Source organism: Corythoichthys intestinalis, chromosome 20, assembly GCF_030265065.1.
Source record: "Corythoichthys intestinalis isolate RoL2023-P3 chromosome 20, ASM3026506v1, whole genome shotgun sequence".
Classification (NCBI taxonomy): domain Eukaryota; kingdom Metazoa; phylum Chordata; class Actinopteri; order Syngnathiformes; family Syngnathidae; genus Corythoichthys; species Corythoichthys intestinalis.
This window is the reverse complement of record NC_080414.1, coordinates 38,127,562-38,147,736: the sequence shown is the minus strand read 5'-3', so window position 1 is coordinate 38,147,736 and position 20,175 is coordinate 38,127,562. Positions and strand designations below refer to the sequence as shown.

The 20,175-nt window shown below is 39.9% G+C and overlaps 1 protein-coding gene across 3 annotated transcripts in view; it reads left to right on the top strand.

Moving 5' to 3' along the window:
• Positions 1-19,277, top strand: part of LOC130908755 (fibrinogen C domain-containing protein 1-like) — a 38,534-nt gene extending 19,257 nt beyond the window's left edge. Inside the window, exons 6-8 of one of the 3 annotated variants that reach the window (XM_057824520.1) lie at positions 5,022-5,118; positions 12,635-12,814; positions 18,076-19,277. In XM_057824520.1, the coding sequence (XP_057680503.1) occupies positions 5,022-5,118; positions 12,635-12,814; positions 18,076-18,335 (537 nt within the window). In that variant the 3' untranslated portion in view covers positions 18,336-19,277. The remainder of the gene's footprint in view (positions 1-5,021; positions 5,119-12,634; positions 12,815-18,075) is intronic. The other 2 variants (XM_057824521.1, XM_057824522.1) reach the window with 2 other exon arrangements.
• The last annotated feature ends 898 nt before the right edge of the window (positions 19,278-20,175 follow it).

Sequence of the window (20,175 nt, the reverse complement as noted above, 5' to 3'; positions counted from 1 at the left end):
ACGTCGTTGGCCTTACTCGGAAAAATGTCAAGGCAACTGAGTGTTTGCCTGGCACGGCCAGACTGTTCTCCCTGTATTTTTCAAACACTGAGAGAAAAGTCTGGGACACAGCCTCTCGAGTAGGTACAAAATCAATCGACAAATCAGATTTATTTGCGTGACGTGTTCTTCACGAGCAACGTCACTCTTGCGCGCCGAAAGTCGTCTCTACAACAACACGGATGGCGAACGGGAAAGCCGAGAATATGTTCCAATCCGTGGTAAATTCAGTTTTAAATGAGCTAAAACACATCGACACGAGTCATTGACAACAGTCTGTCTCGTGCTAGCCATGTTGAATAAACTCCGTTCTCCTCGTATGTTTACTTCCGTGCGCAAGCCCTCGTCGCTTTGCTAACGGCATGTCTGCCCGTCGCTGATTGGTGCACTCAGCTGTCTGTTTGCCTCTTGTTAAACTTGTTCGGACAGAATATTAGTTAAAAATGAATGAAAACTAAATACTATTGAATATGTCATTATTATCATTTTTAAAATGTGACGGGTAAAAATAGATTATGACCGGATTTTTATGACACTGTCAGTCAAAATGACAGACAACGAAAAAGTCTAGCGCAACCTCTGCTTAAGACCACTCAACATTGTTGAAATAAAAACATTAAATATAACTGAAAAAACTTCTTTGTCAGGGAATAACAAAAAAAAACTAGGCCTACAAGCAGGACTGAACGGGCCCTCGCAATTTGCCGCAACTCTGACGTCACGCAACTCGGACAGTGTGCAGGTCAGGGTGGTGGCAGGTCGTCCTCTCTAATCATCTCATTAGAACCTAACATGCTCGAAAGTCGCCTCTTAACATTCACACAGCTAAGAGATAAAAACCCCTATTGGAGAGAGTACTACAAAAAAGGAGGCGCTACTGAGCTGTGCAGCCAAGCCCTTATTCAAAACCAAAATGAATCTTCCAACAGGGCCAATTCGACCAAGTGTGCCAAATTCTGTGGCTCTATAAGCTGCCCGAGTCTCTGAAAAAAAAAAAATCCTTTTAATGGCGAACAAAGGGTCGTCACGGCAACAGACAGAGACATGTGGACATGGGCCGTAAAATAAGTATTACAAAAGGTCATGAAACTACAATGACCAACCTGAAAAGAACTGGACATGTATTAGAAAAATGAGTGACTTTCTATTGCCACCAATTGGCTCTGTAGGGTTGATGCAAATGACCCCTACAAGACCCTTCAGCGTATGACTCTCAACAAGCACTAGAAGTTTGGTGCAGATATGTTGTATATCTGCCAAGTTATGACTGTTCAAAACTTGTGGAGAGACAAAATGTCAAGTCATTTTCACTTTCCTGTCTGGACCCCTCTACTTCAAACAAACCTCAGCATTTTTCATCAGGCACCTGAACACATGTCTTAAGGCTCCCCTGATGCAGGTTTGAAGTCAATAGATTTGTTTCCCTTGGAAGAGGAGCCTGTTTCGTAAAAAAAGGCATTTCATGTTCCCACTAGGGGGCGCAAGGCCTAATGGGTAATATTTCAATGCACTCGTGTTAAGGGTGGGATACCGCACATACATGCCAGATATGAAAAAGATTGAATGTTGTGTCAAGGAGCTATTAGTCATTTACTGAATTTGTCATTTTGCCGAAAAAATGGCCGACTTTGGCACCCCGCCCAGGTAAGATCAATGAATGAAAACGCACCATTTTGAAAACTTAAGATCTCCTATGTCTCCTGAATAGTGTCACCAATTTTGAAGATGATCCAACTAACTCCCTCTGTGACAAGGTCTCAAATGTGCACCCTGTTAATTGATAAAAATGTCACATTCGATCCAAAATACCTGATTTCCTGTTGGGTTTGGAATATGGGTGCAAGAGACTTTTTGGAGCAGTTTTGCATAAGGTATGGACTCCCCAAATTTCATTGCTCTACGTTGAAAAAAACCCAATAGGAAAGGCCTTTTTTAAAACTCCTTTCTCTCGCCACTAGTTGGCACTGTAGGGTTGATGCGAATGACCCCTGCAAGACCCTTCAGGGTATGACTCTCAACAAGCACGGGAAGTTTGGCGCAGATATGTTGTATATCTGCCGAATTATGACTGTTCAAAGTTTTTGGCGAGACAAATTGTTGACGGTCATTTTCACTTTCCTGTTTGGACCTCTCCGCTTCAACGAAATTTCAATATTTTGGATCAGTCACCTGAACACATGTCTTAAGGCTCTCCGGATGCAGGTTTTAGGTCACTAGATTTTTTTCCCTTGGAGGAGGAGCCTGTCTCGTAAAAAAAAAGGCATTTCGTTTTCCCATATGGGGTGCTAGGCCTAATGGGTAATAATTCAATGCACTCGTGTTAAGGGTGGGATACCGCACATACATGCCAGATATGAAAAAGATTGAACGTTGTGTCAAGGAGCTATTAGTCATTTACTGAATTTGTCATTTTGCCAAAAAAATGGCCGACTTTGGCACCACGCCCAGGTCAGACCCATGAATGCAAATACACCATTTTGAAAACTTAAGATCTCATATGTCTTCTGAACAGTCTCACCAATTTTGAAGATGATCCAACTAACTCCCTCGGCGAAAAGGTCTCAAATGTGCACCCTGTAAATCGATAAAAATTTCACATTCGATCCAAAATAACCGATTTCCTGTTGGGTTTGGAATATTGGTGCCATGCTTTTTTGGAGCAGTTTTTGACAAGGTAAAGACTCTCCAAATTTCATCGCTCTACGCTGACAAACCCTAATGTTATAGGTCAATTTTAAAATTTCAAGGGGGCGGCCACTGAGCCATTTTGTTGCATTTTTTTGCAACGTTGCAAAATTATCTAAATTTACATTTTTCTGCACGTATGTGCAAATTTTGGTGACTTTTCGTGCATGTTCAAGCCCTCCAAATTGCCCGTTTTCATTTGCCCTGAAAAAAAACAATAATAATCCTTTGCAAAACAATAGGGCCTTCGCACACTTAGTGCTCGGGCCCTAATAATAATAATAATAATAATAATCCTTTGCATTACAATAGGGCCTTCGCACGCCTAGTGCTCGGGCCCTAATAATAATCCTTTGCAAAACAATAGGGCCTTCGCACGCTTAGTGCTCGGGCCCTAATAAATACAAATGGAGCTGTCCTTCAGGTAAAACATTACAGCTTTTGTCCACAAGCACAGCCAAACTCAACAAAAAAATGAAAGCTCTGTAGGCTGCTTTAAGACCACATACATAAAATATAAAGTAAAATTGGGGAAAAGGGGGTGGACCTCGGTTCACTACATTTCTCACATTTAATTTAATGTAACATTTAATGTAACATTTAATGTTAACAGTAGAAAACACATAGAGGAGGACCCTACTCTCTAACCAGCTTCCTAATCGAGTTTTGCACGTTAGTAAGTTCAAACAGTTTAATGCTATGCCACCTCTGATGCAGGTCAGACTTTCCGTAGCAAAATTAGTGGTGTGTTCCCCACTTCCATAACATTGATGTCAAAAGCCAATCAAATAAGCGTTTCGGAGGGAAAAAATTGAACCGGCACATTCAACAAGTGTAAAGAGGTACTGTACATGTCCCAGATAGCAGACCGACATTGAAAAGATGTTGGATCAACATTCTGCTGTCGATCTCATTACATTGAATCAACATCACTTTTGCACCCTCAATTAATGCTGCTACAACGTTGAAATCCTTACAGAACCTAAACGTCATTTTGATTATTAATAATATTGGAACAACGCTGAATCAATGTTATGTTTTCGACCACAACAACCGCTCATCCATAATTCAATGACTTTTCAATCATACTTCCCGGTCAATCATAAATCAACTATTTGTCAACATTAGTTCATCAACCATAAAACAATATAAACCCAACCATCGCCTGACATACCATAGAACAACGTTGTTTCTACATCACTTGACGTCAAAAATTTCTATGTCAACCATACTGATGATTTTGATGGAAAATCTATGTTTATTCAGTGTTGGTCTGCTATCCGGGGTAAGTCTGAACATATTGAAAATAATTCACTTAATAACGGTGGGGTCAATTACAACAACTAAAAAATATGGGTTGACAATCTAAATGACTTATAACTGAGGTCATTATATAACGCAAATAAGGTTGCTTAAAAATTGGTGGGGACAATTTGAGCATCCTGAAAATTTGGTAGTGTTTTGTCCCTACCGTCCCTATGCAAACCTACGCACTTGCCCCAAGTATTTGACCAGAATTGAAAACGCACAATTAAGAGTACAAAAGGTGTTATAGACAGGTTTTGCCTCTGTGGATGCTTCACAAGCAACAAATGTGCCTGCAGGCTCGCAGCTGTAATCTATTCTCTCACTCTTTCACTCAGCTGCACAACTTCTTTGTGTGAGCAAATACGTTCTTCTCCGTATGTACATGCGCTCTTACTCGCGTGTGGAAGTACTATATATATCTGCTATATGCTTCCTGCACTGAAATAAAAGCATGCATCAAAACACAAAAGTCAACATTATTAATAATAAAAAACAAACAGAACAACAACAACAACTGAAGACAAAATGTCGGACGAGACTCTAGTGTCGTTAAGTCGAAATCATGTAAGTCAGGTACGTCGTAACCAGGGGACTACCAGTAAAAATAAATTCATTTATTAAAATTTTAAAAAAAAAAAAAAAAAAATGTAAAAAATAATTGAAATAATTATTTATATATTAAGTCAATATCAATTGCAATATCTTTCATAATCAACCCGCTTTTAAAAAAGTACATCGGTCTCAAATATCAGCTGACAAAATTAGCTTTCCACATCGGGAATCGGCTGAATTTTCCTTTCAAATATCGGCCTTTGCAGTCGACAGCTAAAAGCAACACGGTCTTTGCCTTTCCTTAATCACCGCACGGTGAGCTCGTTAGCCAGTTCCCTCAGTGCACCTCGCTAATGAGCTGATGATGCTAATTTGCTTAGCGGGCAAGCTGTCTGGCTGACAGGTGTGTGTATGTGTGGGTGTGTGTGGGAGTGCAGGTGATCCAAAGAAGACAGGATGGCTCCGTCAATTTCTTTCGCGGTTGGGAAGCATATCGAGACGGCTTTGGAAAAACCACAGGAGAGCACTGGCTAGGTCAGAAAAACACGCGCAAACGCACACACACATTTGAGTCCATCACTGTTCCCTTCAAATCCCCAGCCAAAATTTGACTCATGAACCAAACCTTTACACCTGGGGTGACACGTCAAGATTTTTTGTTTGTTTTTTTCAAATTGCTTAAAAATGAACAGGAAGTCACCCAATCACCACAAGAAGCGACAGAAGTGTCACATAATTAACAGAAGTGACCCGATATCAACAGGAAGTGACCTATGAAGGTCCCCAAATCGACAAGAAATGACCTGAGATCAACAGAAAATGACTTACAAATGCCCCAAAATCAAAGGTAGTAACCCAAAATAAACAGAAAGTGGCCCGGAAATATACCAAAACTACCAGGAAGTGAAAATTTTACAAAAACATCCCCCTTTATTTATTCATTTATTTATTTTTATCGCATTCATTTCCATTGGGAATAAAACGACCAGCTATCAACAGGAAGTGAAGTGTAAGTACTCCAAAATAACAGGAAGTGACCCAGAAATGTCTTAAAACCAATTGTACGGTATACCACTGTATACCTTTTCATACCGAAAAAGTATCTGAACCTTTTGGAATTTCTCACATTTCTGCATAAAATCACCGTCAAATGTGATCTGATCTTTGTCAAAATCACACAGATGAAAATACAGTGTCTGCTTTAACTAAAACCACCCAAACATTTATCGGTCTTCATATCTTAATGAGGATAGCGTGCACACAATGACAGAAGGGGGAAAAAATAAGTAATTGAACCCTCTGCCTAAGGAGACTTAAAGAGCAATTTAAAACATTTTTTACCAAACAATTTAAGTTAGGTGTGTGCCCAAGCACTGATGAGTGGTTTAAAGTAAAAAAAAAAAAAAAAAATTTAAAGTTAAAAAACCGACTTGACGCGAAGCTTTGTCTGATGTGCATCATGGTACGGTCAAAAGAGTTGTCTGAAGATCTGCAATCAAGGATTGGTGATTTGAATAAAGCTGGGAAAGGATACAGAACTATCTCTAAAAGTCTGGATGTTCATCAATCAACAGTCAGAGAAGTTGTCTACAAATGGAGAGAGTTTGGCACTTTTGCTTCTCTCCCAAGGAGTGGCCGTCCACCAAAGATGACGCCAAGAGTTCAGTGCAGAATACTAAGAGAGGTAAAAAAGAACGCTGGAGTGTCTGCTACAGACTTACAGAAATCACTGGCACACTCCAATATCTGTGTGCACACATCCACTATATGTAAAACTATGGCCAAGAATGGTGTTTGTGGGAAGACTCCACGGAGGAAGCCAATGCTGTCTAAAAAAAAAAAAAACATTGTTTCACGTTTAATGTCCGCAAAAAGGCACGTGGACACTCCACAGAAGTTTTGGCAATATATTTTGTTGGCTGATGAAACCAAAGTTGAATTATTTGGGAGTAACACACAACTTCATGAATGGAGGAAAAATGGAACAGCTCACCAACAACAACACCTCATCCCCACCGTGTCGCATGGTGGAGGGAGCATCATGATTTGGGGGTGTTTTGCTGCCTCAGGGCCCGGACAACTTTCAATCAATAATGGAAAATGAATTCAAAAGTTTATCAGGATGTTTTGCAGGAAAACCTGAGGCCATCTCTCAGACATTCGAAGCTAAAAAGAGGATGGATGCTACAACAAGACAATAATTCAAAACACAGAAGTAAATCAACTTCAGAATGGTTTCAGAAGAACAAAATATACGTTTTACGAATGGCCAAGTCAACGTCCAGACTAGAACCCCAGTGAGATGCTGTGGCATGACTTAAAGCAGTACTTCTCAAATAGTGGGGCGCGCCCCCCTGGGGGGGCGCAGAGCGATGCCAGGGATGGCGCATGTGACCTCGGGGAACTTTTTTTTTGTTGTTGTTTTTTTTTGCCGTACTAGAATAAAGTGTACTTGCACATCCACTCAGTAGGTGGCAGTGGCGCTCTCATTTTCAAAGTGCGCGCAGTATTTTTGAAGTAAGCAAGAGCACACGGAATCACGGAAGAGACTCATGAAGAGCTGGAGAGCTGTGCGCCGTTTTCGAAAGCCGTTTTCCGGCCGGACTCGCACAGCGACCCACTGTCTTCTCCGGTTCTCACGTGTCCGCCCAAGAAGTGCCATTTTCGGCTTGGGATCGTCACGACGACCACCCTCAACTACGGTTCTCCCTCGGCCGACGAGAATGCGCTTTTTTTGGGCCGTTTGCCTTTTGGCTTTGACATTTAATACAGTGGTAGACGAGGAAAGACCACTGTCTAAAAATGATTATAGCGGACAGCCGGAAGCCAAATCAATTATAGGCTGTATTGGCACCATGGAAAAAGTGCTTAGAAAATGGATTTCGTTCCACTGAAATGGATCTACATGATCTCTGCATTGTAATTTACATACGTTGCTAATTACTACCAAAAAAAAAGTTCTACTCACGGTTTCCAGTCATTTTTTAGTAATTAGCGTTTTCGTGTCGGTCTTTTTTTCCCCCGTGGCGCAGTGATATTGATACGGCGGAGTCGTATCGTCAGTGTGTGAAGCCATTTTAGGTCACTTGCACCAATAGGAGACGAGGACTGTTGCTATGCGCTTCGATAAACAAACAATATGGCGGCGACCGTGCCAAGCTACGACACGAGCGAAGATGAACCAAAGATAAGAAAACCGCATTCGGAATTTAGTCAAAAGGCATCGAAACGATGCTATATGCATCTCTCAACTGTCCAAGGGCGAAAAAGGGCAGGAATTTGGAAAAAACGTGCAGAGCCCGCGTGGTTGCGTCAGACAATGGCTTTCTTCCCAGGCTCCGTCGAAGGATCTTGCTGAAAATGCGTCGACTGGGATTTTTAACGACATTGACTACAGGTAAGCCACACACACGCCTTTTGTTGTGAATAACTATGTGAGTTGTGGGCTTCTGGTCAGATCACATATGAAGTTAAGACTTGCAATGTGAGTTCTGGGCTGTAGCGGTCATTATTATGATGTTAGATTGTTAACTTTGAGCAAAAAGTTTAGATTGACAAATAACATAGTATTTAGTCTGTTTAACCGTAGTTCCAAAAACCTATTTGATAATTTTATTCAGGAAAAAATGGCAGAATAGACAAGCCTATATAATTTGGATTGGAAGATTATGTAAATATGATATGGATGAAACAGTTCTCACATGGTTTATGTGTGTGTGCGTGTTTTTCAGAACTGAAACACCCTTCACTGACAGCTACAACTTCTTCTGTGAGACCGTCGTCCATTAAAAGATTAGAGTTGACCAGGAAGTGCTGCGAATGGACAAGCTTGTGGAAATATGGCGTTATTGGGACCATGGAAAAAGTGCTTAGAAAATTGATTTTTTCAAAGCCAATACCCTCCTAACTTAGTCACCAGCCAGAAATGTATCCTGATGTGAATACACAAAAATACAGATTTAGTGTTGCTGTTTTTGCTTGTTTTAAGTGTTATATTAATTCTGGCAACACAAAATCTTTATCAAATGTCATAAACACATCTACCAAACATTTGAAACAAGTATTGGTGCCTTAGTATACACATAGGTGAATTCAGAATGAGAAATGTAGCTAATTTCTTGAAGGAAACACTTCAACATTAATGATTTGCACCCAGCACAATGAAATATATATTGAATTAAGCTAAAGGCTTATGTGTCATATTAAAAATATCACAACCTACTATGCAATGAAATATATAAAATAAAAAATGCACGCCATGATCATAAATAGCTGAAAATCAACCCAATTGCTACCACACCCTCCTAGATGTGAATCATGGCAAAAATGGAATAAGACAAAAAAATTAAAGGGTGATCAAAAATATAATGTGCCAAAATCATAAGGTGATACTTAAAAAATGAAAGACATCACAAAAGAAGTGATGGACACGTGTTGACGATAACTTCCAAGTTTTATTTCATGTTTCACAAGTGCTCAAATGTGAGCACACCCAGCAGCACGGACAAAATCAAGCCACGATGAGAATTCCTCTCAAATGTGTGCATGTCGCAGTTATTGTCTTGATTGCGACTGTTGTTCGATATTTCACATCATCAGTACTTGCTGGACGTGTTGGTATGTTAAAGACAAAGTTCGTTATCCATCTTTATGGCACATAACGTATGTTATACACTAAGTGTATGTTCCACCACTTCCAGCGAATATTGATGACATGAAAGATTACATAACAGACGCAATCAACGCGGGAGGGAGGAATTCTCATGTCAACTTGATGTTGTCCATGCTGCTGGTGATGGCCATATTTGAGTACTATGAAAACATGAAATTAAACTTAGTTACTTCCTAATCTGTCCAAGGTAGTTTTTTTTTTTTTTTTTTTATGTTTTTCGTTTTTGACATGGCATTTTGATTTTGGCACAGCCTTTTTTAATCACACTGTATATACACAAAAGGTTGGAATCATTCAAGTATAGTACTGTTGGTACACATTTATTTAAACATGGAAGTATCTCATACTATAGAAATACACATTATTACACATACAAATATTGAAAAACGAATTAAAAAAAATAGAAATAAAAGAATAGTAAAACTGTACATGACAACATTACTCCTCAAAATCGCTTTACTCAAAGTCATCATCCCATCCAAGTGTCTTCTGTTTCTTTGGAAACATTCTCACATGCTTGGCACCGATATAAATCAGTACAAGAAAGTTTTGCAGACATACAGGAACATCTTCCCATGTCACAATTGGTTGCCTTTCAACTACAGTTGACTACTTGCAAAACAGTATCGGGCAGGATTTTTAGTCATCCATGTCACTGCCAACTGCCCATCCTCAATGTCCCACCCATTCCCAATGGGTGAAGGGGCACACATTTTAACTGTCAGACAACGTTTCATAATTGCTGCTTGATAGTCTGCTGTCCTGCAATGTTGGTACAGAGCATCAGTTTTGGGGGGAATAGAATGTTCTGGCAAGACTGACGAGGCCATACAGAAAGATCTGCATTTGGCATCATTTTTGGCACATGACTGGCAAAACAGGTGGCACACGTATTTACACAACGTGTTAAATGTTTGTAGGTCAAGTTTAAAACTGCTGCCCAGCTTTGCAAACCCAGTCAGGTATTCTTTTTTATGACGTGCAAAAGAAAAGGTTTTTTTTGCCTTTGCCATGAAAGGCACAAGCAGAGTCACAACCTGTGAATGTATGGATGCCAATGAGTGCTGAACACACACTAGTGCCAGGAGCTGCAGAGACCTTAGAGACGTCAGTCCTCGTTCTGCTGCCTCCTCCTGTGAAAAAATGCAATTTACACTGTAAATCTATCTGTAGACTAACAGCAATCACTGCCACGTCAGTATCAGGGCTTTTATTGACTACAGCTTGATGTTCTTGAGCCAAAAGGTTTATTTAGCCATTGTCACCCATAACTGGTATGCAATAAAAAGTTCTACTGGATTCACTTTCGACACACTGTACCCTATATACATTTTATAACAAAGTGGTATTGATATCTGGGCTAAAAAATGGTATCGTTACGACACTAGTTTAAATAAGATTTTTTTTAGCATAAGTTAATAACAATTAACCTTGTAGTAAAGGCGTTGCGTGTGGCTTACCTGTAGTGAATGTCGTTAAAAATCCCAGTCGACGCATTTTCAGCAAGATCCTTCGACGGAGCCTGGGAAGAAAGCCATTGTCTGACGCAACCACGCGGGCTCTGCACGTTTTTTCCAAATTCCTGCCCTTTTTCGCCCTTGGACAGTTGAGAGATGCATATAGCATTGTTTCGATGCCTTTTGACTAAATTCCGAATGCGGTTTTCTTATCTTTGGTTCATCTTCGCTCGTGTTGTAGCTTGGCACGGTCGCCGCCATATTGTTTGTTTATCGAAGCGCATAGCAACAGTCCTCGTCTCCTATTGGTGTACGTGACCTAAAATGGCTTCACACACTGACGATACGACTCCGCCGTATCAATATCACTGCGCCACGGGGGGAAAAAAGACCGACACGAAAACGCTAATTACTAAAAAATGACTGGAAACCGTGAGTAGAACTTTTTTTTTGGTAGTAATTAGCAACGTATGTAAATTACAATGCAGAGGTCACGTAGATCCATTTCAGTGGAACGAACCAACACAATTTTGGCTCAGCCAATACAGCCTATTAAGACGCCACTTAGAGACATTAGACCCCAATCTCATTGATAAGCCGCTTTGTTGTTTTTCAGCGAAAACGTGCCGAATATTGCCCACAATCATCCCGCTTTGTCAGTGTTATATAAGTAAACCAGTGAGCACTGTTAGCATGCTCATTGCAAAATAGCCCCACACCATTGCAAACTGGAGGTGATACTGGGAGCAGCGAGCAGCGAAAATAAAAGCTGTCCTTCTGTCCAAAGACACTTTTTTTTTTCTTCTTCTATTCAATTTTGTTTTTTCGGTCAAATTTTTTGTCCTCATGAGTTAATGTTTCTAATCAATTTAAATTTGTTATTATTTACTGATTTTATTTTTCAGTATCAAATGGTCAAAAATGTACCTTAAGTGTATTTTTACAGTTTAGATGTGACTTTTTTTTTTTTTTTTTAAATTCAGGCAAATTGATGCGCGTTCTTTTCTGTTACAAACAAAACAATGTTAATAAAGTTATACTTTATAAGTTGATCCGTTATTTTCTCTAATAGAAAAAAAAGGATACAATGTGAGGCAGAGGCGTACTTATAATAGTAATATTATAGACAAATGATACTATTTACAGTGGCGGCAGAGTTTGGGGGGGCGCGAAACATTTACGTCTTCCTTGGGGGGGCGTAACAGAAAATAATTGAGAAGCACTGACTTAAAGACAGCGATTTATGTCAGACATCCCAGGAATCTGACTGAACTACAGCAGTTTTGTAGCGAAGGATGGGCCGAGATTAGTCCTGATCAATGTGCCAGACTGATCTGCAGCTACAGGATGTTAAATTCCGCCTTTTCTCTATTCATAAAGCACAGAATTGATTTCCTAACTCACTTGAGTCAGCTTTTATTGCTTTCCACCGGCAACGCGGACCACAACAACCGTAACACAATGTCTGTCACTTATCTACGTACCTCAGGAAACATCAAACCAAATAACAATAGATCCTATTGTTACACTGGAGGTCAGATCAGATCACATTTGATGGTGATTTTATGCAGAAATGTATGAAATTCCAAAAGGTTCAGATACTTTTTCATGCCACTATATAATCCAAAATATAGAGAAAGTGACCCTGGAATGCCTCGGAATGTGCTGGAAGTAAACAAAAATCAAGAGGACGTGAACTATAAGTACCCTAAATTTAACAGGAAGTCACCAGTGAACAGGGAGTGAGCCAGAAATGTCTTGAAATCAACAGAAAGTGATCCAAAATGTATAGCAAATTACCCTGGAATGCACCAAAATGTGGACAAAGTGAAAAAAAAATTAACAGTGATTTGATGTGGCCCTTCAATAGATTCCTTTGTGTTTGTTTCATGAAAAGCGCAATGGTGCCTGTATGTTTCAGGCCTACAGCGGATCTACGCCTTGACCCGCTCGGGCGGTTACGAGTTGCGAATCGACATGGCTGACTTTGAAAACGCTACGGCCTTCGCCAATTATGCCGAATTCTCCGTGGGCCGAGACTCGGTCAACCCCGAAGAAGATGGCTACCCCCTGGACGTGGACCGCTACTCGGGAACCGCAGGTACCGAGTCCCAAAAATCAGAAGCCGGTCACGGAGCGTATATGAATACGTTAGTGAGTTTATGCGTCCCACAGGCAGTGGTGGCGATAGTAGCCAAAAAAATTTGACTCAAATATGAGTAGCGTTACTTCGAAATAATCTAAGTACAAGTAAAAATAGTCATCCAAAAAATTCACTCCAGTACAAGTAAATAAAAAAAAATATTAGGTGAAAGGAATCCTTGAGTAGATCAGTCACCGCTTATAATTTATTGTTCATTTTGGCAAACTCCCACGACTCCTCCCCCCGAGAACGCTCCTTAGGGTATAGAGCTGATCCACTGTTCCACAGCCAGGACGAAAACCACACTGCTCCTCCTGAATCCCATAATTGGACTTTCCGACAGACCCTCCTCTCCAGTACCCCTAAATGAAGTTTCCCAGGGAGGCCGAGGAGTGTGATCCCCCATAATTGGAACACACCTTCCATTCTGCCAATTCAGAGGCACTGCCCCCGATGTCCACCCAATGTTACAGACGCATGTCAACTAAGACAACCCCTTATAATTTATTACTATTGTATATTTTAAATGTAATCAGTAGGGTAGCAAAAAACTCATGTAAGAGTAGCATAACTTCAAAACATTGTAACTCAAAGTCATCATCCAAAAAATTCACGAAAATACAAGTAAAGGGCCAAAAGTATTGGCTCCACTGCAATTCTGTCAGATAATGCTCAATTTCTCCCAGAAAATGATTGCAATTACAAATGCTTTGGTACTAATATCTTCATTTATTTTGCTTGCAATGAAAAAACACAAAACAGTAAAAATAAATAAATAAATCATTATCATTTACACAAAACTGGGCCGGACAAAAGTATTGGCACCCTCAGCCCTCATACTTGGTAGCACAACTTTTAGACAAAATAACTGCAAACAACCGCTTCCGGTATCTATCCATGAGTTTCTTACAATCCTCTTCTGGAATTTTAGACCATTCTTCAACTGCTCCAGGTCTCTGAGATTTGAAGGTGCCTTCTCCAAACTGACATTTTCAGATCTCTCCAAAGGTGTTCAAAGGGATTCATTGCTGGCCACTTTTGAAGTCTCCGGTGCTTTCTCTCAAACCATTTTCTCGTGCTTTTGAAGTGTGTTTTGGGTCATTGTCCTGCTGGAAGACCTCTGAGGGAGACCCAGCTTTCTTAAACCTGGCCCTACATTATGCTGCAAAATTTCTTGATAGTGTTCAGAGGTCATATTGCCATGCACACGGTCAAGCAGTCCAGTGCCAGAGGCAGCAAAGCAACCCTAAAACATCAGGGAACCTCCGCCATGTTTGACTGTGGGGACCATGTTCTTTTCTTTGAAGGCCTCATTTTTTTCCCCCTGTGAACTTGTTGATGCCTTTTCCCAAAAAGCTCTACTTTTGTCTCATCTGACCAGAGAACAATCTTACGTTTTTGGCTTTCTCTGGTAACTTTTGGCAAACTACAGCCTGGCTTTTTATATCTCTGAAAGAAGTGGGGTCTTCCTGAGTATCCTACCATAGAGTCCCTTTTCATTCAGACGCCGACGGATAGTACGGGTTGACACTGTTGTACCCTCGGACTGGGGGACAGCTTGAACTTGTTTGGATGTTGGTCGAGGTTCTTTATCCACCATCTGCACAATCTTTCGATGAAATCTCTCGTCAATTTTTCTTTTCCGTCCACATCTAGGGAGGTTAGCCACAGTGCCATGGGCTTTACACTTCTTGATGACACTGCGCATGGTAGACACAGGAACATTCAGGTCTTTGGAGATGGACTTGTAGCCTTGAAATTTCCCATGCTTCCTCACAATTTTGCTTCTCATGTCCTCAGACAGTTATTTGGTCTTCTTTCTTTTCTCCATGCTCAATGTGGTACACACAGGGACACAGGACAGAGGTTGAGTCAACTTTAATCCATTTTAACTCGCTGCAAGTGTGATTTAGTTACTGCCAACACCTGTTATGTGCCACAGGTAAGTAACAGGTGCTGTTAATTACACAAATTAGAGAAGCATCATGACTTTTCAAAGGGTGTCAATACTTTTGTCCGGCCCATTTTTGGAGTTTTGTGTAAAATGATAATGATTTAATTTTTTTCCATTCTCTTTTGTTTTTTCATTGGAAGCAAAATAAATGAAGATATTACCAAAGCATTTGTAATTGCAATCATTTCCTGGGAGAACTGGAGCATTATCTGACAGAATTGCAGGGGTACCAATACTTTTGGCCAGCAGTGTATTTGGTGAAGAGGATACTCAAGTACTGACACTGTACTTACAACGTCAGTGGTGTTGGAAGTTGGGTGCTGCAGCACCCCCTGGTGTTGGGGGGGGGGGTGTCAGGGGAAATTTTTTTTTTTTAATTAATAAATGAAACATATTGAAACAATAGAGTATTTAACTTTGGGGATTAAATGTATATGTTGAAAAAAGGTGTCTTTGTAGTAGCCAAATTTGGACCGTTTTTGGATGAGAAAACAACGCTGTGAGTGACTTGCAGCGCACCTGTATAGTGTCTCTTTTTAAGAAGTAGATTTCCAGAAAATTGTACACAATTAGGAGTAGCGATACTTTAAATAATATTAGTCAAGTACAAGTCAAAGTAGTCATCCAAAAATACACTCAAGTATCAGTAAAAAACATTGTCAGTGAAAAGGATACCCAATTTCTGAGTCACTGCTTAAAATGTCTGATTTATCTTTCAAAACAATGTCATCAATTGAGTAGCCAAAAAGGGTCCTCCAGTAAGAGAAGCGTTCCTTCAAAATAATATCGCTCAAATTAAATACAAGTAGAGTGCAAAAAAAGGCAGTTTGCATCTAACCAGAAGTGCAAAAAAACAAGAGCAGCAAGTACAGATAAAACTAAGGAAAAAAATCTAAGTAAATGAAATAAGACCATTAAAACAGGGTAGTACTAGGCCTGTCGCAATAACAAATTTTAGTTTGCGATAATTTATCTCATAAATTATTGCAATATGCGATATTATTGCGCCCCATTTTTTTTTTTTTAAACCAATTTACAATAACACAGTGAGAATACAGTATATATTAATAGAGCAAGTACACCCATTTAAACGTGATAAGAAATCACAACTAAAAACAATAGACCATGCCTCTTAAAAGACAACAATATTAATACCGCACAGAAACACAGAATAAATAAAATGTGTTTTTCAAGAAAAAAAAAATACAATTGCAGTTAATAAGTTAAGCATTAAGGCAAATGAAATCTTTTCCCTTCATAGCTTCTGGAATGGTGTTCCATAGGGATGCAACGATAGAGTTAAGTCATGGTTCGGTACGATTTTCGATACGGGGAACACGATTTTCGATCTGAATCAACACATTTAATGCTCTGAAAAAAAAATAACAACTGTATTTTTTGTTCCGTTTTTTTTTTTTTTTTTTTTTTTTTGCAAACGAGCAAAAATTAAATTGCCATCATATAAACATGCATTTTAATGCATAATATCCATGTGCTTACTTCTTACTGATCTGAAGAAATTTAGTATAAAAGTGCTGAGGACAATCTATACTGTTTGTAAAGTGAGGCGGGGCACACTGTTGATTGCTACAGCTCTCTTAGCAGCTAGGTTTACTACATGAGCAAGACATCCTATTTGTGGTCCGAATCCATCTGTGTCACGTACTGCATTAACAATATTTGCAGCATTATAGTCCAAATCCATCTGTGTCACGTACTGAATTAACAATATTTGCAGCATTATCTATAGTCACTAGTATGGATCGATTTGGCCTGCTTAACTTCCATTCAGTCATGGTGGTTTTTAATTCATCGATGTAGTATATATGAGGAGTTTGAAATTTCTACATGTGACTCCAACGGTCACAACTAAGGGAGATAAACAGAAGCATTTAATAAAGCCAAGCTTTTATATACTACAGTACTTTATTCTTGTTCAAAAATTATTTGGTTGGACAGTTATGTTTAAAACTGATCATAATTATGACATTTGAAGTGCTTAAAAAACATTTATTTATATACATTTTTAAAATCACTTTGGGGGAAAAAGTGAGGAAAAAAAACATGTCTTATATGTATCTCTTTCCAATGCTAAATCTGAACAAATACATTGAGCACAAAAAACACAAAAAGAAAAAAAAATTGGGGGGGAGTGTGCCACTTGCGGTTTTTCACTTATCGCGGCGGGTTCTGGTCCGCATTAACCACGAGCACTGTACACTGTGGTGATGGTGAGTCATCCAAAGTCTTTCCAAACAGCTATTCAAGTCATTTAGTGAAAATGTCTTTAAAAAAAAATATTTAATTTTTTTTAATATTGCAATATAATATCGCAACATATCGCAAACCCCCAAAAAATCGCAACAATAGTTTTTTCCAATATCGTTCAGGCCTAATATTAACTGTGTACAAGTACTCGAGTGATTTTTTTTGGGATGACTACTTTTACAAGTAAAAAAGTTTGGATGAAAAGAATACTCAAGCTTGTGCGTTCGCGTGACTGTATATTTACGTCTTATTGGTGTAATGTAGTGAAACGGTGAAACTGGTAGAGCCTCTGCAAGCCGTGACTGCAGCGGAGTAAGTAAGGCTATGTCTACACTAGGACGCATAATGGTCTTAAACGTGTAATTAGTTGGACTATACAGCATGTCGGTTACACTAGGGATACTAAGGAAGTGACGTCATGCCGTTGCCATTTTTAGTGCGGCATGACGGCATCGTAACCAATGTAGGCGGACGATCACGACGTGGCATTCCTGCTCCTCTTTTCAATTCCACACATTTTTCTTGAACCTTCAAACTCCGTCGCAATAATATGCTTCAATTCAGTGCCTATTTGTGGTCCTCCCATCGCGGATGACGCAGAGATGAGCGTTTTTTTTCCAGAGCTTGTTTCCTGCGTTGTCTCCGATCAGCCAGCTGCGGGGCTGTCCCCTCCCAACTCAATGCCGACTGAACATGAGTATATAAAAATGCGTAGAGGAAAATTAAACCCCGAAAGGTGACCTGCGTGGTACCCCCAGTCAAAGAGGCCCGCGATCAGTTTTTTTCATGACATTTCTTTCTGTCAAAACTAAATTTAAGTTTAGACAGGTATTAAAATAGTCGGCACAATACCCTGGAGAAAATTATCTGTCCTAGTGTAGACGTAGCCTAAGTACAAGTAAAGTATGGCGTGTTAAAACTACTCCTAGAAGTACATTCTTCTCAAAAAGTTACCCAAGTAAATGTAAGACGTTACAAGACACCTGTGTGCCCGCAGGCGATTCGCTCCTGAAGCATTCAGGCATGGCTTTTACCACCAAAGACCGGGACCTGGACCAGTCGGAGAACAACTGCGCCACGTACTACCAGGGGGCCTGGTGGTACCGCAACTGTCACACGTCCAACTTGAACGGCCGGTACCTGGGTGGAGCCCACGCCTCTTACGCCGATGGCGTGGAGTGGTCCAGTTGGACGGGATGGCAGTACTCGCTGAGATTTACCGAGATGAAGATACGGCCTCGGCCTAAAGCCACCTAAAGGGGAAATTCGCCACCTTTCGATAATGTGAAGGACGTTGCCACCCATTTTTTTTCTGCCACTTCATACAATTTCATCAACTACGTAATGTATTTGCGTGGGGATGCTTAGCTTGTATGCTAACTTTGTTGTTTTTTTGGGGGGGTCTTTTAGCGCAGTGTTCCGCATTTTCAATGTCTTTTTGTTTTATTTTCAAGATCTTTTGGTGGTTTTCAGGCTTTTCTTTTCATTGATTTCAAGGCAGGTCACTTTCTGCTCATTGGTCACTTCTTGTTTGGGGCTTTCCCAGGTCACTTCCTGTTCAATTTTGGTCACAACCTGCACATTTTGGGGCATTCCAGGATTACTTCCTGTATATTTTAGATCATTTCCTGCTGATTTCTGTGTCAGGTCATTTCCTGCTGGTTAAGGGTCACTTCCTGCAGATTTTGGGCTTATTTAGGTCACTTTTTTGCCCTTTACAAATGAATGGGGGCATCGGAAATACGTGGAGATGTCTTTGTTTGGTAGAATCGTATATTTTAGCAAAAATGTTGTGCTCCTTGATTTCCTAATTTTTTTTATTTGTAAATTATGTTAATTGGACATAAAAGATACATTTAGTCAAAGTCCAGACTTGAACCCCATTGAGATGCTGTGGCATGACCTACAGACTGCGATTCATGCCACACATCCCAGGAATCTGACTGCACTACAGCAGTTTTGTAGAGAGAAATGGGCCAAGATTAGTCCTGATCGACGTGCCACACTGATTTGCAGCTACAGGAAGCGTCTGGTTGAAATTATTGCTGCCAAAGGGGGGGGGCACAAAATATTAAATGTGATGGTTCACTTACTGATTTTTCCCCCCTTCTGTGTTGTTTGCATGCCATCCTCATTAAAATGTGAAAACCTATAATTGTTTGTGTGGTTTTAAAGCAGACACCTGCTTTTTTTCATCTGTGTGATTTTGACAAAGATTAGATCACATTTGATGGTGACTCTATGCAGAAATGTGAGATATTCCAAAAGGTTCAGATACTTTTTTTTACTACGGTTAATACTGCTGTGCTTACTGTACAAGAATATGCAGCACCCATTTGAAGGTGCACTGCTCTCATTGTTTTTTATTGGTCAATATCTTTTTCACCATCCTAATCTTGCTTGTACTTGTGTTGGTCCCTCTAGAGCTCAATCACAATACAGTTTCACAGGGCTTATTGATTGCGCCGGAGGCATGACAAGTAAACAAAACTGTCAATTCGAAATGAGAGAAAAGCAAACAAAAGTAACGTTTAACACAGGTGACAATTTGAGTAGTGAAGTAAAATGTGGAGATACGTGCTGTAAAATGTAGTGAAGGAAAAGTAAAAGGTACCACTTCATATTTGTACTCAAGTAAAGATACACAAAAAATGCACTTCAGTACAATAACAAAGTACTTTTTAGGGCTGTCCCAAACGACTAATTTTCTCCCGATTAGTCAGCCGACTATTTTTACGATTAGTCGACTAATCTAATAATTAAAAAAATAATAATAATTTGTTTTTGTTTACTAATTTAGCAATGAAATTTTTGTTGACGCTTATCAAGTCACAAAAAACATATTGGAACACTTAAATCAGGCATGAAAATCTCTCACCTTTCGGCGAAATTCGCCTTTTGAAGTAAAAAAGGATGACCTACGTGAATCGTGTAGATCCGAGGAGAAATTTTTTAAGGGGGGGGGGGGGGGGGGGTCGGGTGTAGGCATGTGCCGGTTACCTTCACAGTTTACCATGCTATTAAAACGTCGCGGTTACAAAACCACTAAAATTTTCCGTCATACAGTAGTGTGTAATCGTTATTTTTCATGTGTCAA